The sequence below is a fragment of the Mustela nigripes genome, chromosome 1 (assembly GCF_022355385.1).
Source record: "Mustela nigripes isolate SB6536 chromosome 1, MUSNIG.SB6536, whole genome shotgun sequence".
Classification (NCBI taxonomy): domain Eukaryota; kingdom Metazoa; phylum Chordata; class Mammalia; order Carnivora; family Mustelidae; genus Mustela; species Mustela nigripes.
In genome coordinates, this window is record NC_081557.1 from 163,469,100 (window position 1) to 163,491,452 (window position 22,353).

At 41.4% G+C, this 22,353-nt stretch overlaps 2 protein-coding genes across 2 annotated transcripts in view; one reads left to right on the top strand and one right to left on the bottom strand.

The window, feature by feature from the left end:
• Positions 1-4,525, top strand: part of LOC132014120 (secretory immunoglobulin A-binding protein EsiB-like) — a 123,978-nt gene extending 119,453 nt beyond the window's left edge. Inside the window, exons 5-6 of the mRNA XM_059394779.1 lie at positions 3,342-3,520; positions 4,191-4,525. Coding sequence (XP_059250762.1) covers positions 3,342-3,486 — 145 coding nt within the window. The 3' untranslated portion in view covers positions 3,487-3,520; positions 4,191-4,525. The remainder of the gene's footprint in view (positions 1-3,341; positions 3,521-4,190) is intronic.
• An 11,966-nt stretch (positions 4,526-16,491) lies between these two features.
• Positions 16,492-21,430, bottom strand: DDIT4L (DNA damage inducible transcript 4 like). Its single transcript, XM_059376486.1, has 3 exons — positions 21,240-21,430; positions 20,792-20,932; positions 16,492-18,739 (listed from the first exon to the last, which is right to left on the bottom strand). The coding sequence occupies exons 2-3, from the start codon at positions 20,880-20,882 to the stop codon at positions 18,249-18,251; spliced, it is 582 nt and encodes a 193-aa protein (XP_059232469.1). The 5' UTR covers positions 20,883-20,932; positions 21,240-21,430; the 3' UTR covers positions 16,492-18,248.
• Positions 21,431-22,353: the final 923 nt, after the last annotated feature.

Sequence of the window (22,353 nt, forward strand, 5' to 3'; positions counted from 1 at the left end):
TGTTGTGTTCGCACCTGGTGTTGAGGGAACTTGGAGGGAATTTAGCCCCTTGGTGACTTCATGAGCTTTAGACTATGTCCTTTCTCACTAATTCCCTCTGTGTGTGTGGCCGGTGTCCATTAGGTTGCAAGGGCATGCTGAAAAACAAGTAATAAAGATTACTAAGTTTGTGCTGTGTATGGCTCTCCCTATACATTAAGTTGTTAAATCCTCATAATAATTCTATGAAGTGCAGTCTTGCATTTTAGTGACCAGGAAACTAAGCACAAGAAACTTAGCCAAGACCACACAGTTAATTGGTGATAAAGCATGGATTCGCACCGCCTTGTTTTGTAACAGGATGTGTACATCTTATACACATGTAAGTGTATAGTTATATGAACTATAGTTCCTATAGTTCATCCCAGGTCCGTGGATCTTCAATATCGACTTAAATTCTCTCACAGACTGGAATGGGGGTGGTGAAAAATACCAACTTTGGTAGAGACTGTGATCTACTCACTGCCATGTGTCTGTCCCTCAGCCAGCCTGACTTCCCCGGGGCTTCACCCCACCTCTCCACCAGCCCACAGACAGCGGTGAACATGCCCATGTGTCCATGCATTGCCATGGAGGTCTTGTTGCTGATGCTAACCTGCTTTGATGCCTCCTGTCTTCAACCAATATTGAACTTGAGGCTCCACCGTCACTGGAGACCCTGACCGCAGAACTTGGTCCCCTCTGTGTTTGAACCTTAATCTAACTTGACTTGAATGTTTAATCTAACTTGACTTGAGTGTTTAATGGCTCATGTTGGCTTGGAGCCTTGAACCCCAAACTGACAGGTTTGCGTTTGGCTTCTACCACTTAATGGCTATGAGACTTTGAACAAGTGAGATATCTCTTCAAGGTGTACCTCTTAGCAAAATGGAGAAATTATATTTGGATTGGATTAAAAGGATTAAGAAGTAACACACATAAAATTATCTAGTACAGTGTCTAACACAGAAGCCTTCAAAGATACTTCCTATTGCAATAATTTTTATTAGGCAGTAATAACTGAGTAACTCCTAATCAGACCTTTAAAATGTCAGCTCAGCTTTTACCCTAAGCCTCAGGTGGTTGCCCAGGAAAAGATGAAAACACTTGTGATCTTTGTAGCTGGCAACTCCACGCTTAAAGAACTGGGCTTGAAACATGTCCTAACCCATGAGAACAATTGATGAGACATGAGTTTGTTAGGAATGATTAATTGGAATGATCACTTACAGTACATATGCAATGAAAGAAACATAATTTTATTGTACATTTTGTAACTACCATTTTATAAAGAAATTCTGAATGGTTATGCTTATATTTATCTAAGTACATTTTATTTTTAGTTGTGTAATACAATCTAGGGGGTTCACATGAACTTGACTTAAAAAAAACCCACTTATTGGAATATTTGGAAAACCTGGAAAAGTATAAAAAAGAAAATAAAAATGACCTATAATTGCATAAATCAGAGTAATACTTTGGTTTGTACTCTTCTAGTCTTTTTTCTTTATTAATTGTAAAGTAAATAAAGATAAAATAAGAGGAAATACAGAAAAGAATTTCCCAAGTTGTTAAATTGGCTATGAAAGATTTTATTTTAAAGATTTATTTATTATAGAGAGAGTGAGTGAGCATGCATAAGCAGGGAGGGAAAAGAGGCAGAGCGAGAGGGAGAGAAACTCAAGTGGACTCCAGGGCTGAGCACACAGCCTGACAGGGCTCCATCTCAGGACCCTGAGAACAGACCTGAGCCAAAACCAAGAGTCAGTCCCTTTAACTGACTATGCCACCCAGGTGCCCCTGAAAAACAGATTTTAAATGATGGTATATGAATCCCATCCTATGAGTATATGAGCATATCATATTTAATTAACAAGTTACCTGATAACATTCCAAATTTCACTTCTATAGAATTGGTATCTTTAAAGGATACAGCATTTCTTTTTCCTTTCAGCATGTGAATCCCCTCCTTATGTTGAGGGACTCCCCCCTACACACATACACCATAGAAGCTGAAAGATGTGGGCTATATCTGATTTCCCAGCCTTCTTTGCTAGCGCATGGGCTCTCTTAGACCTTGAATAGAAGGACGGCACGCTGAAGAAGACGGGCTATGCAGAATTTATGTGCTGAGAAGGGAGGCAGCTAGTTCCCCTTGTGGACAGTGGCAGTGGTGCCAGCAGCAGTCTTTGGGGGTATCACTGAATTAGAAAATATGACTATTTCAAGTCTCTTTATCCTTATTTAAACATGCCCTCTGAAAGACTAATTTAACTTGCATTCCTGCAACCATGAGCATACCCCATCTAAGTCCTTTACTTCTAAAACGTGTTTCCAGAAGACACAGTATCCCAAAGCCATTGCTAAATTGGGGAAAGAGGTCAGTATGATGTAGAATGTAGTCCAGTCATGAACAGTGTCACCACAGTGGTCAACAAATAACAAAAATTGAGCACAGAGGACAGGACCACGGTGAGAGGCAGCAAGCCACAGAATGCAGTGCTGGGCATGGGGTGCAATCATTCTCCTCCTGGGCTTCCTCTGGCATCATCCTCGCCACATCCCCTGTCTTCGAAGTGTGTATGACTTGGTTCTCTGACATCATTTTATGGATTTGGTCCTCATCTCTGTGATTGGACAGTCTACTGTTTCCTCACACTTTAAGCTAGCTTTCACTTTTTTTAACGGTAGAATCCTGTATTTACTGTAGTGTGTGTGTGTGTGTTTTGACTCGTGTAGCTTTTTATTTATTTGCTTAATTAGAATTGTTAGTGTTTTTGTTAGCATTGTGGTTACATTACAGAGGATTTGTATGCCCTTCTCTAATCCTACTTTTTTCCCTGGGAACTCTGTTATTTTTGGAGTACAGTTCAGCAGGAAAGGAGGTTTCTTAAAAATGCTACATTGGGCTCCAGTAGAAGCACGGGAAATGCCCTTGCTTGCTCAGTCACATCAACAGAGAGACTTGTTAAACACAGATTTCAGAACCTGCTCAGATCTGATCACAAATCTCCAGGGCATGGCTCTGGCAATCTGTTAACATGTGACCTCGATGACTCTTACCTTATACAAGGTAAGGAGACTGCTTGTTCTGTGGCCAGCAATAGTCAGTGTTTTGTGTTTTGTTGTTTTTTTCCCCACATTAACATGGTATTGCCCTTAATTGAAGGCCCTCTGTTAAAAATAATTAACTATAATTCTACCACCTTTATGATATAAATCCATCTAAGTCTGTAGAGTTCTCCAGGCAGTCTGTTTTATTGGCAGTAGGTTTTTCTTTTTCTTTTTTTTTTTTTTAAAGATTTAATTTACTTATTTGACAGAAAGAGAGCCAGAGATGGTGAAAGACAGCACAAGCAGGGAGGAGAGAGAAATGCAGGCTCCCCGCTGAGCAGGGAGCGAATGCAGGCTCAATCCCTGGACCCTGAGATCATGACCAGAACTGAATGCAGATGCTTAACCGACTGAGCTACCCAAGCACCCCTGCAGTAGTTCTTTTAAGGTAAGTCTTCCCAGACTTCATTTCATCTCGTCACACCAATGATGAACCCAAGCAGCCTATATAAGGGACCTGCTCATATCTTTATTGATTAATACAGTAATGATCAACTATGATGTAATAAAATCTTTCTCTTTAAATGATACAGATAGGATAATTGAATTTTTAAGCTGCTTTATAAATACTAAGTGCAAATCTTGTGAAGATGGGGTTCCAGTGATGGGTGAGATAAACAAAGGTGTTGGGGGAAAGGTACTTGTCAAAGTTAAAGAAGTTTTAAATGCAATTAAATAGAAAGACACCTTGTGTTTAGAGGTCATTTCTGTTTGCTTGTTTTAAGCACGTTTTGTTTGTCTGCTTGGTCTAGTCCTAAATTTTTAAAAGAGGGAATTTATTTTGTTTATTTTTCCTGCCTGAGCTAAAGTATAGAAAAGACACATTGTAAGGCTGTCATAAAAGATTTATTATAAACTATGTAATTTGTTGTAATGCTCAGTAAACTCAGAGTAATAAAGATAAACCAACTCATAATGGCAGTCCTTGAATTCCAGAAATACTTTCCTTCCAAAACAACCTTGTTCGCGGCTCTTCTAGTTCCACCTCTGAGGCTGGAAATCCCTAGTTTATATCAACATTTCCCCGGATTTATTGTGACTTTCTCTGCTTCTTAAAGGGAAACACAGCATATACCAGTCTGTGAGCCATGAGAAATAGTTGTTTTGAATTGACAACACTCTACTCTCTCCAAGGATTCAAATGTTGATGGATGGAAGGATTGGAATGCACAGAAGTTTGAGCTGATTGTCGTGAAGAACTAAAGCAACACCTTTCAGGGCTTTGAACCAAGAGTGGCCTTGAACTTGGGCTCTCAAAGCACGCACCAGTATTTCTGTAACTTAAGCAGTAAAGTACTCTTTGCCCTCACGGGAACTGTAAGAGACCATCTGTTATGGTGCTATACACAATAATACATTATTTTGGACCTTTTCTTCAATTGAGCCCTTTCACATTTGGAGAATGGATTAAAAAACAAAACAAAACAGTTTTCTCATGACCTGGTTGTTTTTCATCATACCTGGGATCATAAGGGAAGCAGTCTAGGGCACACAAAAGTTTACAGAGCTGATCCTGCCCTGCGGGGAGTTATTCTTATGCCATTTTCAATGAGTCGGGTCAGGATTTTCCAGCTATTCTCTCCACCTACAACAAATACATGAGACCCTAGCAAAAACTGTTTTCACTTGTAACACTTCCTTTGTTTAATTATAGGTACACAATATATTAGTTAGATTTGTGTTTGGTGTATCAGAATTATTCCACACAAGCCTGAGAACACTATATTGCAAGTTTATCCTTTGAGACTGAGGCAGAGTTATGACCCACAGGAACTCTGATTATTTAGAATTTCAAACATTCTTAGATTTTTCTCCTTTTCAACAAAACATATTTCTCAGTTCGGTCTTTCCACACTCATCTTAAAAGAACTGGTTATTAAAAGGATGCCAGGGGTGACTGGGTGGCTCTGTCGGTCAGGCATCTGCCTTTGGCTCAGATCATGATCCCGGGGTCCTGGGATCGATTCCCTGCATTGGCTTCCCTCCTCAGCGGGGAGTCTGCTTCTCCATCCCCCTGTTCTTGTGCACACAGTCTCTTTCTCCCCCTCCCTTTCAAATAAATAAAATGTTTAAAAAAAAAAAAAGGATATAATACCTGGGAGCACATTCTGAGTCCAGGGTGCTCATTCCCCACATGCTGGGGTTGACAGCTATTGGTTGATTTCTTCTGTAGGCATTGCCCTCACCCCAAGCCATGCCCCACTGGAGCAGTTCCCCAATAAAAAGTCACAGTCCTCCACTCAGTTTTCAGAACCAAGCCAATTTCCTACCTAACCCCCATTTCCTGAAGAAGAAGTTGAAACTCCTGGAATTGAAACCCCAGCAATTCCCTGACAAGCACATACAATAAGGACACCCAATTCTTCCCCAAAGTGACCTGTTTATTTGGATTTATTTGGACAGCTGTATGTCAGAAAAGGAGCAATATGGGATTTCAAGATATGTCCCATGTGAGGTCCGAGTTGACACAGCTGATCTAGCACCTAAACATCGTTACAACCTCCTAGAAATTACTTCCTCCGTCCCTAGACGTGTAATTCCAGTGGACATATTTGGTAATCTGCACAACGTATTAGTGCTTTTGGTAAGTAGGAACCACTACAGTGGGGACAGCCAAGAATACGCGGACAAGGGCAGCACATGTGGCCTGAGGCCATGGTGACCGGGACTTAGACCTCTCGGCAGTGAGGTCTGGGTCACTCTGCTCGCAATTTCCCTGACTCAGGGGATGGCAGAGAAATCAGCGAATCTGGAACTGTCGTTAAGGAAGGGATGATGCTCATTTGTGGCTTTTAGACCACTTGCATTAGCAGGGTTGCAGTTTGTCCCACTCATTGTCCTCTGTCAGTTTCCCCAGGAAAGAGATCAAACAGAATCCTGCAAGAGCTGGACCTGGAATTTATTATAGGACACGAGGGGACCTGAGTGGCACATGCAAAGGACTGGGGTGCATGCTGTGACCCTCTTCATCACCGAGGCTGGAAATGTTGGCTGTTGACTGCTCAGAGCTGAGTCAGCACTTCAATAACTGCCTTCAGCTGAACAGTGCTGTCTTGTCCAAAGTCACCACCGCCCCAACCCCAGCCTTCCCCCACTCCTCCCTCCCCTGGAGTCCTAGGCTTCCGGTCCCGTTTTTTTAAGGCCTGGTCAGGAGGGTAGGGGATAAAGGTCAAATCCTGTTACTTCAGAGCGAGAACAATTCTTGAAAGGCATTGGAACTTCGAGCTTCCTGAGGGACCAGGGGAGGCCTCCTGTCTTTCGAGAATGTATCAACTCTTCACGTTTTTCCTTTCTCTGTTCTACTTCCTTCTCTCTTCCAGGGGCGTTGATGGAGAAACATTAACTTCCTGCTGGCACATCTCCACCTCGGAGTCTATTTCAGGGAATTCCACCTAAGGCAGTTGTTAAAACAGAAATGGTGCCAAATATAAGATCTGTGGTGATCTCATTTTATAGAAGCTTCAGTCCGTTCTCTCGTTAATGTATGGTAAGAAGGTAATGTATATTACCTTCTACACTAAACACCTGAACCCCAGAAGTTCACTGATGTCCTCCTTTCTCTCTTCCTGGTACCCAGCCACCACCACCCGTTCATTTGTCCTTGTAATGGTTCTTGAACTAATTATTGTCATCATCATTATTATATTAATATAAATGTTTTTTTCTCTGGTTTTGACTGTTCTCCCTTCCCACTTAGGCTACTTCAATTTGTTCTTTACTGACCTCTTGCCTCCTGTCTATGACTCACTCCTTAACCATCATATACAACATTGTCCAATTGATTTTCCCCAAATCTGTATTGTAATAGCACCTCAACAGTTACAAACATGGACTAACTCAACTACGTAGAAACTGCTTTTCTCAAGTGTTGTTTTCCGAAGACCTCACATTTCTAGACCATGTTGACCTCTTATTATTCTAATGAGTAGTTACTGAATAATGACAAAGACAAAAATCTAAGTCTCTGCCTTCAAGTCGCACACAATGATTTCAAATTTTTTCCATTGCCATATTCTTTCTAATGTGCAACCCTCTCCCTCTCTTGAATAAATCCTCTCACTGAGTATCAATCCTTTTAAAAATATATAAAATATTCAAGCACACAGAAAAAAAGAGCACATTAGAACATAATCATTGGTGTACTGGATTTTAACAGTTTGTAAACTTATTTTGCCTTAAAACAAAACAAAACAAAACTTTATTTATTTGAGAGAGAGCATGAACAGGTGGGGGGAGTTGGAGAGGAAGAGAGAGAAGCAGACTTCCCGCTGAAGAGGACTCGATTCCAGGATCCCAAGATCATAACGAGAGCAGAAGGCAGACGCTTAGCCCACTAAGCCACCTGGGTGCCCCTATCTTTAGTCTTTGATCAGTAATTCATTAGAGATGCTCTTGTGCACTGTCCTCAGATCTCATTCCATGCTCTCTAGGGGTTAAGCATTATATGGAATTGTTTGTATTTTTTACATGTATGTTTTATCCTGTTACTACATATGTGTGGATCCGCAAACAGTATATATTATACTGTATTAATTATTGTTCCTCCTTTTTTTAGTCAAAACAAGATTGCCATTTAGTTAGGTTAAACTATATACCTCAATTTTTCTTGTATTACCTATTACATCTGTATTTGTATTCTTATTTTCATGCCTACGACTGCTCATGGGTACTTTCTATTTTTCCCTTATTCATTTTCCCCAGTTTGTCAATATTATTAGTAGTCTTTCCTGAAAAATTGGGTTTTGGTATTTATTTTGTGATCCTATTTTTTTGTGTTTTTTTAATTCTTTAATTGCTGTTTCTATATCATTTCCCTCATTCTAATTTTTGGGATTTCAAAATTTCCTCTTCTAATATCATGGAGATTTAACTGATTGACTTTCAACTTTTCAAGTTTCATTATCATTATCATTAAACTTAAAGGCTTTTCTAATAATTTCACCTATGAATTATGTAGAAGTGTGTGTATTGTGTTTAAATTCCCAAACTTATGGCAGTTTTGTAGTTATTTATTTTAAAGAACAGTCTGTGTTAATTTAAGGTTTGCTTTGTGTTATATAAAATGTGGTAAATGTTGGGGATTGTTCCCTGTATACACAGAAGCGATGTGTATTTACTAAGCGGAGGTTTATAGTTCTAGCCATGGTTACTAAACATAACACATTGTTGTCATCACATCTTGCACTTCTCTAATTCTCTCGTAAATTGATCTCTCAATTATTGAGAGAAGTGTATTAAAAACATTGACTAGGCTTATATTCAATTTACTCTCTAATTTTATGAATTTGCTCTTAACAGTGTACTTAATATTTTGAGACTAAGTTGTTGGGTACACATGTATTACTCAGGATAGAAAAGTCATTTGTGGGGCGCCTGGGTGGTTCAGTGGGTTAAAGCCTCTGCCTTCGGCTCAGGTCATGATCTCAGGGTCCTGGGATGCAGCCCCACATCGGGCTCTCTGCTCAGCAGGGAGCCTGCTTCCTCCTCTCTCTCTCTGCCTGCCTCTCTGCCTACTTGTGATCTCTGTCAAATAAATAAATAAAATCTTTAAAAAAAAAAAAGAAAAGAAAAGAAAGAAAAGTCATTTGTTCATTGTTCTTCCTTGGTAACAACCAATGGCAGGCCCTGGTCTCCATACTGGCTTTTGGGAAACAGTCCTCTGTGGGTGGTCATATTTCGGTGTGTCTTGCAAGTGAAGCAGTTTGGGATTATACTTTTTTCCTTCCTCCCTCCCTCTCTTTCTTTCCTTCTTTCTTTCTTTGTTTTCCTTCCTTCCTTCCCTTCTTTCTTTCTCCCTTTCTCCTTCCTTCCTTTTCCCCAAAGATTTCATTTATTTACTTGAGGGAAAGAGCAAGCTTGAGAGAGAGCAAGTGAGCAAGACTGAGGGGAGAGGCAGAGGCAGAGGGAGAAGTAGACTGCCCACTGAGCAAGAAGCCTTACTTGGGACTGGACCCCAAGACCCTAGGATCGTGACCTGAGCTGAAGGCAGATGCTTAACTGATGGAGCCACCCAGGTGCCGCTGGAGTATCTTTTCAATTACGTTCATAGGGTGAACAGTGGAAGATAAGTAGTGTCTCCCCTTGGAGCAAAGGGCTAGTGTGCCCCTTATAACAGGCTGGGGTTCCCTCAGTTCAGAGTTCCTCTCTTTTAGATATCCGTCTGGGCTCAACACCAACGCCATTGCTCCTGTGGGACATGGGGATGAGGGGACTGATGTAGGCACGCTAATGCTCATGGTGCTTTACTCATGTGAGTTATACAGTCCTTTGTCTCTGACCCGGGAAGCTTGACTCTTATACATGTATCCACAAAACTGTGGCAGGCGAACATGTCACCTCTCAAGGAGGAGAAATCTGAGGCTATCTAGAATCCTTGACATCAGACTCACTTCCCTTCTGGTCACAAGTCATTTGTGCTGCTGCTAAGACTACCCGAATACTCCACAGTGCCTATTATAGCAAGTTCTAGTTGATTTGTGTGGTAGCTACCCGGAGAATTCTCTGAAACACAGTAATAATTGACTCAATATCTTTATGCTGTTGCTGATAGGACACTGCAAAAAAGCTCTTTTATACTCGCTCCAAAAGGCTTTAGACTGGAGTTTTCCCTTGAAGCACATTTATTACCCTCATCTTTCCCAGCTAAGTCACACTAGAACTATGATTTGATATTGATTTGTGATCTGACATTTTTGCTTTTGCATTTTCCTCAGCGTGTTCTGAGTAGATTGAAGAAGTTTTAGTTTTTATTAACTAACATATTTATGTAAATAACCTGACCTAATTATCAGTTCTGAAAACAAGACCAAACCTTAGTTATCCAGATGGTCAAGTTCCTAGGCAGTATCTTTCAAATAGTCTGCACTTTTTGGCATGCTCTGTCAAAATTCCTCATATGTTGTGTGCTCAGGCAATAAAAATCATTTTATATTGTCTTCTGTGTCATAAGAGTAATAATATGTACCCCATGGCCAAATGGTAATGATTCTTGCATTTTATGTTATTTCTCATTACTTATTCTGTGGCTTCCTTCCATGGTGAGAATAACTGAAAGCTGGCTATAATTATTGTCAACATTTGTTCAAAATATTTATACTAGGAAAAATTAGTGACCCAAATAAATGATCAGATCTTCTTTCTTAGAGCCACTATAGGGAATATATACTTGTAAGTACACAAAATTCTTAAGTAGAGTTATAGTTTGAACATCATTTAGTTTTTTAAATTGCTCATAGCCTTTTACAATTTTTAAATATTTTATTAACTATTAAATAGATACAAAAAGAGGTTTACAAAATGCATGTGAAGCATAAGGAGTGAAGATTCAACAATATACTCATGGCTACCACCCACATACTTTCCTATCTGTTCAGATAGCCTCCACTATCTTAAAAATCTATGTTTATAATTCCTTGGATTTTTTTTTTTTTAATTTGTTTATTTGGTGGGGGGAGGGTCAGAGGAAGATGGAGAGAGAAACTCAAGGAGATGCCTCACTGAGTGTGGAGCCTGACCTGGGGCTTGATTTCAACACCCTGAGATCATGACCTGAGCCAAAAACCAGGAGTCAGATGCCTAACCAACTGAGTAACCCAGGGGTCCCCATGGATTTTTAAAAAATAGATAAACCACATATATTGGTATCTCTAAACATTTTAGTTTTTTATGTTTTTAGTCATTACCTAAACAGAAAAATAGCCTATTTATTTATTTATTTATTTATTTTTAAGGATTTATTTGACATAGAGAGTTGGGGGCGGGGAGAGAAGTAGAGGGTGAAAGAGAGACAGAATCCCAGGTACCTCCCTGCTGAGCACAGAGCCTCATGTGGGGCTTGATCTCAGGACTCTAAGATCATGACCTGAGCTAAAATCAAGAGTCAGATGCACAACTCACTGAGCCACCTAGGGCCCCACCCCCACTCCACCCCCTTGCTCCACCATTTATTCTTTCGTGATTTCTTTTATATTCAGTATTATGTCTTAAAGTTTCATACAGATCATTGCAGATTTAAATTCCACTCATTTTCATTGTTTAGCGTTCCATTCCTGACTATACCACAACTCACGTATCACACTTCAGTACATTTGCAGACACTTGTGTTGTTTCCACACTGCTCTTCGAACACTATCATGCTGAATTGTCAGTCTTCTGGCACGCAGGTGTGAGAGTCCAAGGCAGTAGTCTTAAAATTGGGAAAGTAGTGCAAGAATATAGAAATGTATATTCATGTCCTCTGGGGGCTGTGAGGCAGGCATAATTTTAAGGGAACCGATTTCCAAGCCCTTTGCCTCTATAAACACCCTTCCCTAAAATCTGATCTCCCTGAGAAGCTACCTGAGCTGTAAGTCTTGATTGTTTGCTTCCTGTGTAATGACCCTCTTCCCCCCCTTTCACAAAAGACAGGCCTCTTTTACCACAAGGCTATATATTTTGGCATCTAAAAACCTAGCTTGCGAGGTACCAAACAAAAGGACAGTTTGAAATATTGCTGTAGGATAATATGGGGAAAGGAAACTATTTGAAGGTCTGGTTTTATGAGATGAATTGTGTACCCCTGATATTCATATGTTGAAATCTTAACCCCCCCAGTACCTCAGCATGTTATTGTATCTGAAGGCAGGGTCTTTAAAAAGATGGTTCGGTTCAATGAGGTCCTTAAGGTGATCCCTAATCCATGTCCTTGTAAGAAGAGATTTGGTCACAAACAGTACAGAGGGGAGAGAATGTGAAGACAGAAAGAGGACAGCCATGCCCAGGCAAAGGACAATGCCTCCAGAAGAAAAACCTTGATCCCGCCAGCACCTTGAACTCATGCTTCTACCTTCCAGGACAACAAAGAAGCGCATTTCTCCTTAAGCCACCCCATCTGTGGTTTTTTGTTTTGGCAGCCTAAGCAAACTAATACATCCAGGTTATAACAAGTCCTTTTGCAAATGAGGTGTGGTTTTTAATCCTTTGATTTCAACAACATTGAAAGAAAGCCGGATTGAATTATTGCATATTGATCAATGAAAATAATATTTGGTGATTAATATTTATGTGATTTTGGCATATATCTTGAAAGTAGCTCAAAGATTGATTACAATTTGATATTGTAGTAACCAAATCTCCTTAATCCCCATCTACTTATTGATAGAAATGTTTTCTCTGAACTTACATTTGTAGAAGCAAAACATAGGAAATGATACTAAATCCTCTAGTTCCAGCAAAAACCAGCACTGATTCATAAATTAATTCACTAATTTAAAAGACTCATCTCACTAAGAGATAGTATTTTTGAATTTAATAGTATTTATAAAATTCAAAAACATATTTAATGTTGTTTTGGTAATTGTGTATGATTATTATTTGTAAAATTAACTCAACCACAACATTAACATTTAAAGTCTTAGGATTGCTGGAAATTTTTATAAATATAATTTTAATTTATAATCTTGCTTTCATTGTAGAGAAGAAATATAAATAAAAGACTTTCAAGCTTAAAATATATGAAGATAAGATTCAGTTTAAAAAGTAGACTTTAAGAAGGCAGAAAAAAAAGAAAAAGTAACACTGAAGAATTGTATCCTGTTGAAGATCTTATTTTTGTGTTTTCTAAATAAATGTTGCTGGTTTAAATCACTCTGCTGGGGTGCCTGGGTGGCTCCGTCATTAAAGTCTGCCTTCCGCTTAGGTCATGATCCCGGGGTCCTAAGATTACGCCCCGCATCAAGCTCCTGCTCTTTGAGAAGCCTGCTTCTCCTTCTCCTGCTCTCCCTGCTTGTGCTCCTTTTCTCACTGTCTCTCTGTCAATAAATAAATAAAATCTTAAAAAAATAAAAATAAAAATAAATCACTCTGTGTTTATATCCCACTGGAATCATTTAACAGGGTGATGCGATCATTTTATTTAAAAAAGATTGGTATTTACTACATATTGGAAGGTACATCATTTGCAACTTTTTAGACTGAGGATAAAACTTTTGGACGGCAATTTAACAATATAGCAGAGACGTATTTTTATAAAAATTTTAAAGAAGCACAACTAGCAAAAAAGTTTGAAGAACACTGGTCTAGGTTTGATAACTAAAAATGGAATTGATGACTCATAAAATCTGTTAAACTTTAACTCCACAAACTAATGCCGGAGTGCAGGGATACACATATCAACTGGCATGTTGAAGTAAGTTTTTTTTTTTTCCATATCTTCTCCAGTGTTTGGAATTTTCATATTTTATACTTTTTCCATCTTTTTTTTTTTTTTAAACTACAATGGGTGTCTACACATTGGTGTCTTGTGCTTTTAATTTGCATTGCCCTTATTACTGGTTACACTGAGCATCTTTTCATATGCTTATCAGCCATATGGGCTTCTTTTTCTGTAGTGTGTTCAAGATTTTGCCCATATTTTTTCTTTTGGGTTGTTTGTGCTATTCTAATTGCTTGGAAAGGATTCTTAATATATTCTCGTTACTCTTTCTCAGTTATATGTAGAGAAGCTACTTTCTCCCAAGTTCGTGACTTGTGTTTTCATCCTCTTTATAGTGTTACGTGAGAAACAGGAGTTTCAGTGATTTCTTTGCTTCTTATTTAAGAAATCTTTCCCTACACAAAAATTGTGACAATTACATTGTCTTCTGAAAGCTTCCCTTTCACATTGAGTTTTTTAATCATTCTGGAATGGATTTTTATGCTTGATGTGTAGGCATCCAGTTCCATTTTTTTCATGCAGACAAATGCTTATTATAGCCAATTATTTAAAAACACCATCATTTACCGGTTGATCTGAAGTGCCAATTCTGCTGTAAATCAACTTTCCTTATATGGCTAGGGCTGGGTCTGGGCTCTCTGTTGGTTCACAGACTAACTTATTTTGCTCTCTGTGACAGAACCAGCTCCCCAAGCCCACTTCCTTCTGGCTCCATCCCACCACATTTCCCGGCCCCTTCTGGAACTGATGGGGCCAGGTGACTTAAGTTCTACAGGGGATGTGGACAGAAATCATGTAGAACACTTCCACACGGGGCCCCTGAATTTCCCATGAAATCCTTTCCAGTTTCTCTCTTCCCTTGCCTGTGGTAGATGCAGGGGTATCCAATGGAGTCGTGTGAGTCTATAATCAATGGCGGAATCTAGTGAAGAGTCTGGGGTTCTGAATATCTGCATGATGCTCCTCCCCGTGCACCCCCATGTACCTTTCCCTTCTCATCCTGCCATCCACCTGCCTTGGACTTCTGTTATTATCATCACTTGTTTAAACTAACATGGGTCATTGGGAACTAAGTGTCATAGACCTAAGTTTTTTATGCTTGCACGTTCTTCTGCTATGCAAATGGGAAACTGTCAGCAGTGCGACTTGAAGCTGACTCCATGAGGATCTAGATTATTATTGGTGAAATAGATTCGGGAGACTGAATCCGTTACTGTCATACTATTTTTTTTTAATATAATTTTTTATTTTTTATAAACATATATTTTTATCCCCAGGGGTACAGGTCTGTGAATCACCAGGTTTACACACTTCACAGCACTCACCAAAGCACATACCCTCCCCAATGTCTATAATCCCACCCCCTTCTCCCAAACCCCCTCCCCCCAGCAACCCTCAGTTTGTTTTGTGAGATTAAGAGTCACTTATGGTTTGTCTCCCTCCCAATCCCATCTTCTTTCATTTATTCTTCTCGTACCCACTTAAGCCCCCATGTTGCAACACCACTTCCTCATATCAGGGAGATCATATGATAGTTGTCTTTCTCTGCCCGACTTATTTCGCTAAGCATGATACGCTCTAGTTCCATCCATGTTGTCGCAAATGGCAAGATTTCATTTCTTTTGATGGCTGCATAGTATTCCATTGTGTATATATACCACATCTTCTTGATCCATTCATCTGTTGATGGACATCTAGGTTCTTTCCATAGTTTGGCTATTGTGGACATTGCTGCTATAAACATTCGAGTACACGTGACATTCGAGTACACGTGCCCCTTTGGATCACTACGTTTGTATCTTTAGGGTAAATACCCAATAGTGCAAATTGGTCATACTATTTTTTTCGTTTATAGGAGGAAAATAAAACATCCCATTCTTTTAGGTGGCCACCACTCTCTAGCTAAGGGTTTATTATTCTCTGCTGGAGGAGATAGGGGACAGATTATATCTTTTTTTTTTCTTTTTTAATGGTTTTACTTATTAATTTGACAGAGAGATAGAGGGCACAGGTAGGCACAGTGGCAGGCAGAGGGAGAGGGAGAAGCAGGTTCTCAGCTGAGCAGGGAGCCCGATGTGGGGCTCGATCCCAGGACTTTGGGATCATGACCTGATCCAAAGGCAGACACTTAACTGTCTGAGCCACCCGGGTGCCCCAAGATTATATCTTTTTGTGAAGGTACGTGAGAAAGCAGCTAGGCCAATTGTACAAGATAGGCATGCAGGTGCCAAGACTGAAATGCATGTATTTCAAACATTTGGATGGTTTTTTGTTCGAAGCATAGCTCTGCTCCAGTGAATGGTGACTATTAACAGTAGCTTCCTCATGTTTGCTACCTGAAAAGAAACATTCGTAATTCTTTCTTTGAATTGAGAGACAGAGGTGTCTGACATCCTTTGTCTAGTCTTTCGGTGATGTGGATAAGGTCTCTGTCCTGTCTTGGGCACTTAGTGTCGGCATGGTGAGCTAAGTCTTTGGAGTTGACTTGGTTTTACAGAGTTCTCTGGCTATCCAGCATAACGTGGTGACTTTGGGCAAGTTACTAAGCCTGTGTCTGGTCAGTTACCTATAAAATGAAGAGGACAGTGGTCTTATTTTATAGGGCTCTGGGAGAAGTAAAGAAGATCATTTACGTAAAGCAGCCAGAACAGGGCCCAATACTCAGTAAGTCTTATTAAAGGTGGGCTCCGCAGTGTGAAGGATCTGAGCTAATGACCCTAAGGAGACAGAAAAGATGGGTGAAAAAGATTAAAAATTCAACTTGATGAGTAAGAGTGGAATTAGAAAGGCACGTTGTTCAAGTGGAATAAACTAAGAAAAATAAAAATGTACACTGATCTTACGGTCTGATATGTCTGCATTTGGTCATTCAAAACTACAGAAAGAGTTTACACGATCATATTTGGTTTGCGAAAAGGTGGTTGCCAAAGGAACTCAAATTACTAATGTTTGTCTACAAAAAGTATTATTGTAATCGAAAAATTATGAGGCAAATCACTACTGATACATATGCACATGTGATAAATATAAGAGGAATATTATAAGTAAGGGTAAAAAGAGCCCTGTCAAAAAGGGGTAATTGTTTTGTCATCTTCTCTTAAATATTGTCAGATACATTTTCAGGTGATTATTTCATAGACTCATTCAAGACAAAGAAGACAACAAAATTAAAAATATATGATGCTTTATTGTCAAAAATAGACAAACTTTAATTTCCTTTAACAGGAATATTAATTTAAGAATCTCCATAAGCCATCAGTATTTTGTGAGCACAAAAGACAAGAGCCAATGACGACTGTTAGTGGAAGGACAATGGTTCTACATCCAAGCCAGAGAAGCCAGGCCCACAGAATCGCCGTGACTTTTAAGCCTGAAACAGTAACAGACAGGCAAATGAGGTCCCCTGCTCCAGGCCCAGTCCTGTAAGAATCTGTCTTACCTTATCTTTTCAAACAGGTGAAGAGTTAGATTGCTTAGACTGCTTGATTTGAGTTCTGAAATTGTAGGTCATATATAGGATCCGTAACAGGATCACACCCGCTTTTGAGCAACACCAGGATGAAGACATTTGTCCCTTTATAACCCTGGCTTCAGGCACCTAAAGTGGTACTAATAATTTGGGCAGGAGACCTGACCAAGCTCCTTCTCTGTGATTTACAGCAAAAATATGAGGGCCTTGCTGTATTGAATACTGCAGTCTGGAGGCTACGTTCTCTCATTAACATAAAACAAGAATGGCTAAGGACCTACCCAGGAGGAACAAGAAAAAAAAATTCAGGCCTTTCTTGTTCCCAAGGGACATGCCTCCAAGGCTGAAGAAAACTGGTTATCTAGGCCATGATTTTCATTCCCTGGTCTGTACTGTACACCAGCTATCCTTAGCCAGAGAAGACTTTATAAATAGGCCCATGTTGATCAAGAAAATGGTAACTCGTACCTATGATCTCCTTTGAAGATTCAGGTTAAGGAGAAACCCCTCAGTTCCCAGGAGAGATCAGAGCCAGATAACACTGAACTGGTGAGATGCTTCCTCTGAAGGTAAGCATCTGTGATAATGAAAAGCAGCTAGATTATCAAATGAATGAGAAAGGAAGTGGATCTGAGAACTCACTCCCCAGCCCCTGACACAGTCACCATGCCCTCAGGGGAAGGAAGAGTGATTAACTGTATGCAAAAAAAATCTGTTCAACCCTTTCCACTTCTCTAGCTTAAAGATAACATGGAGTATTTGAGAACTGGAAATAGGGAGCTTGTAATGTACCATACAGTTATTTTAAACAATACTGTGGTTACATGGATGACAATCCAGCCTTTTGCCACCTCTAAAACAGAAGCATAGAGAAAATGCAAAGAAACACAGAAGTAGTTCCGTTCTTGCTCCGGCATTTCTATCACTCTTGCATGGGGTGAAGTTTTAATTACATTCACCCACAAAGTTCTAACCTCCAGTCTAGGAACCCTTTGTATTTGAGTAGGGGCAGGAAAGCGGTGTGGGCTTCTGGAAGTTTTGACAGACTAAGCATCATGAGGTTTCTGTGATTGAAAGGATTATGCTTAAAACCTACAGAAAAAAAAAGCCATATGAAAATTGAATTACGCACATTTGGTTTATCGTCTATTTAGCAAGACTACCTGGAAAAAGCAAGGTCAAATATAAAACTAAAGTGGACTGCTTCTTTTATTCCATGCCATTTTGTAAAAACATGTGATATCGGCAAAAAAATGTACACGTTCTCTGGTCCTTTCTCAAAAACCATGAACTCAGCCTTTTAGTTGGGTTGCCGTAAATATGAAGCCTGTAAGGGAGATGACTCAGTTTGGGGTTTCTCGTAGAGAGCAGGCAGGGTGACTAAAATGACTCTCTTGGAGCACTGCGTAGTGTTAAGGACCCAATCATAAAAAGGACCTTTGAAATCTCTGCTCTTCAGCACTCTTCAATGACTGTGGTTCCAATAAAGGAGTAAAGCTTTTTCTTCACGAGTCGGAATCCTGAGCTCAGGATCAGAGTTCGTTTGAGGCCAGAGGAGAAGCGACCTCGGCTGAAGAAAAAGTCCCTGAAGCTAGTCCACGAGCCGTTCTCCTGCTTAAACACAAGGGTCAGCTCAAACGTGGGCACCACGCTCGAATCACACACAATCTTATCCAGCTTTTTACATACGTTTTCGATTTCCAAGTTCACGTGCATGACGCAACCTCGCAGGCCGCATGGCTCCGTGGAGGACAGCCGCAGGACATCCTGAGCAATCCTCTGGGTCAGTTTCTCCGGGACGAGAACTTTAGAACAACCGAGTTTGGTCTGCTTTGATTTGGACAGACAGTTCTCCAGCATTTTCGCCAAACTCTGGCAAGTTGTTTCCTCAAACATCACCTCATTGAGGTTCGGTTCTGGAACAACGTAATCCCAGTAGTCAAAATCTGCAGGAAGCAGAAGTTCAAGATGAAGGAAGGGAAGAAAGAAATCCCAGAGCAGGTAAAGCACACCAAGACAGCAACGCGGGCTACTTCGATCTACCATGTCATATGAACAATATGCCTGTTGCTCATATTTGTAGGGGAGTCAGCAGACTTCACTTTGGGGCTGCCTAGCTGGGTAACAGGGCAAGTCACTGAACCTCTCCGAGATTGAAAATGCATCTATGCAAGTTTTGATAAATAGGTTGGACCCTTTTCCTTTAAATGTACATGTGTCTTACAGACTGGATCAAAAATCTATATATGGGGCACCTGGGTGGCTCAGTGGATTAAGCCGCTGCCTTTGGCTCAGGTCATGATCTCAGGGTCCTGAGATCGAGTCCCGCATCGGGCTCTCTGCTCAGCAGGGGGCCTGCTTCCTCCCTCTCTCTCTGTCTGCCTCTCTGCCTACTTGTGATCTCTCTCTGTCAAAAAAAAAAAAAAAAAAATCTTAAAAAAAAAATCTATATATGGTTTTCCTAGAACACCAGTGACTGTCTTTTCTTTCCTGCTCCCTTACTTGCTCTGAGGGTTTTCTAATTTTGTTTCACAGAGAACAGGCTTCACTTGGGGAATAAAAATGGTCATAATTTTTATTTTTATTTTTTGATGAAGGGACTGTTCGTTTCTAAGAATTACATGTGTTTGTAATTGTAAAATGCAGGATTTTTGCTACTGCTCCTTACTAATGAACTTAAAATGAACTTGATGAGCTATATTAAATATCGAATCTGTGTCTTTCTTTAAAAGTCTTTATGGAAATGGTCTACAGATCCCAATTTTAGCTTCAATCTCTTTCATTAAAAATTGCTCAAAGGGAAGACCTTTGAGGTCCACCAGGATATTTATAACTGGCTGGGTAGTTTTCCTTCCCAAGCAAAACAAAACTGTCCTAGGAGAATAAAATTAGATTCGCTCAAAGGAAAAGAGATAGCTCTGCATTTGGTCACCTACCTTCCAAATTAATCCTACCTCTTGGCAGGATGCCATACCACACACCACACACGCAGTCAACTGGGCAACCCCTCCCTAAGCATACTTCACCTTCATTGGCTACTGTCTCCCTCTCCCCATGTCACCTATTCAGTTAGGTCATTGTTTTTGTTTTCCTTTTTACAGCTCAATGAAACAAATGTACTCCAAGTGAGAAGGCTCCGTATTTTACCTATACTGAAGACAGAACATTTTAGAGCTTTGGCCTATAAAATTAGATCATCAACCACTTGACCTTCTAAGTGAGGAAGGCCTAAAGAAATTAGGCAATTTGCGGATGCCGCACGGCTCCTTAGTGGCAGAGCAGTGTGCTAGCCTAGAAACTGCTGTTTAAAATTGTAAATCAAAGCACCACTGTTGTTTAAAAATTTCCTTCCTGCATTAAAAACAGAATACTGGGTATATCCACAAATAGAATACTATTCAGCAATAAAAAGGAACACACACTGGTGGAGGCAACCACTTTAAAGGACCTCAGAATTATGAAGCAGGCAGAAAGAAATCAGATGCAAAAGAGCACGTATTACATGGTTCTCTTCGTATGAAACTGTGGAGGCAAAACTAATTTATGGTGACATAAAGCAGATCAGTGTTTCCCTGGGGACAGGGGAGAGGGAGAGTGGAAAATTGATGGCAAATGGGCGCATGGGAATTTGGGGGTAGAGAGCAATGGCAGTGGTTATAAGGAGAATACGTTGTTAAAATTCAAAATTATACACTTCGAATTCACCGTAACTTCACAACCCCTTAAGGAACCTATCTAACTTTTAACCCCCAAACTACCCTCTTAGCCGAAAACTAAACCGTGCAGTCTTCGGTTTTTGTTTGTTTTGTTTTTTGCTACTTTTGTTTCTCACTACCATGAACAGAAGATGCTAGAACGTTTGGAAAGAAGTCTTTTCAGAGGGATTTTGCGGCACACCCTATATCGAGGAAGGGGGCGACATCGCCCGCTCTCCCATCTCATCTATCCAGGGGCCGCGACCTTTGGAGGAGAGAGAGGTGGGCAGCTGAGACGCTCACCATTTAGCAGGCTCTCCCGGTGGAAGCCATGGTCCAGCAACTCCGAAATGCAGGCCGGGTTCTTACTGCTCAAACTGCCAGTTGCAACCATGGTCAACGGCTCTGTTTCCCTCGCGGGAGCGGAACGGCCTTTCCGGGGCGCTGGAAAAAGAAAGGAAGAAGGACGGATTTGCAAAAGCAGGCAAGACGTGCAGAGGCTTCTAAAACGCCCAGCGTCCCAGGAGCGCACTAGCGGAGGAAGTCAATTTCCAAAGGGGAGGTACCGGCCTCCGCAACTCAAGTTTCCAAAGCCCCGCGAGCAGAGACGCCAGCTACAGTCACGACCTAAAACTAAGTCAAAGTTAGCGAAACTCAGAGCCGACGTGCCCCGCGGAACGCACCGCTGGGCGGGGAGCAGCAAAGCCCTCCGCCCCCCAACTCCGTCCCCAGAGGCCGCTGCCTCGCTCACCTGCCGTGAATTCGCTGGGACCCGGCGCTCGCGGGCAAAGAGGCGGGGTAAACGAGGCACGGACTCTTCTCAATAACCTCCCCCCTCGAAGGCTCAAGGACCTGCAGACACAAGCACTGGTCGACCCCCAGCCCACGCAGCACCCGCTCCACTAAGCAGCATCGCCCCTGGGGCCGGGAGGGCTTTATAGGCCCAGCCTCCTCGCCCTGCAGCGGCCCGCCCACCTGCACCACCCCTCCTCAGCCCTGCGCCCCGCCTTCCCAGGGTCGGGTTGAATTTCAACCCAGGCACTTGCAGCGGCCCAAGGGGAGCCGCTGGGAACTGAGGATAAGCTTGCGGCAGGGTAGACACCTGCTGTTTCCTGGGTGGGCCGCAGGTCACCGAGGCTGCGATTCCGGGTGTACGACCCGCTGAAAACTGACCACTTGCTTCCACTTCTGACTTGGATTCTTCAGCGCGACCCCACCCCCAGCGCGCGCTCACTCTCACGCTGGTGCTCTTGTTAAGATTCTGTGCCGGGCAGCGAGAGCTTTCCGTCCTTTGTCTATTACCCTGACCCGAGGCTTCTCTGTGTTGTACTGAAACTTTGTTAATATCTGTTTCGATGTTCAATGAACATCATTTATGCATTTAGTTCTGGCCTCTAAACAAGTCAACTCCACTCTCTGGGTTTCTACATCTTTCCTTCCTGCCCGCGATCAGATTTAGCTCTTTTCCGCATTGGAGTCTTTCCAGCATTTTAGGAAGGGTCTTCATCTTCCACTCCTCTCCTGGCACCCGAAGGTGGTTTCATCTATGACTAATGCGTTTTCTCCGCTAGAAGGGTGAACCTGGTACTCTTCCAATTAGACCTGGCTCCAGAGCGCAGGGAGCTTGAATGAAGGGGAGTTTGCCAAAAACTAAGCAAAACCATTAGTGGGACCTTAGCTGCTTCTTTCGGCTGATCTCCTGATGGCCTGGAGCAGTTGTCATACCAAGAGGCAGACCTTTCTGGCCAGTCCTGTGCTCCTGAGCAGTCTTGAAGGGGCTTGGAGCGGTGAAGATACAGAGGAGTTTCAGAAACTGCCGGGAATATTCCCTGTGAGACTTGATGGGCAGTTCTGAACCTGAGCGC

Excerpts from the sequence above, each read along its gene's own strand:
- DDIT4L (XM_059376486.1), bottom strand. The coding sequence starts at position 20,882 with ATGGTTGCAACTGGCAGTTTGAGCAGTAAGAACCCGGCCTGCATTTCG. Across the intron at positions 18,740-20,791 it reads CCGGGAGAGCCTGCTAAATG|ATTTTGACTACTGGGATTAC; the intron begins GTGAGCGTCTCA and ends TGCTTCCTGCAG.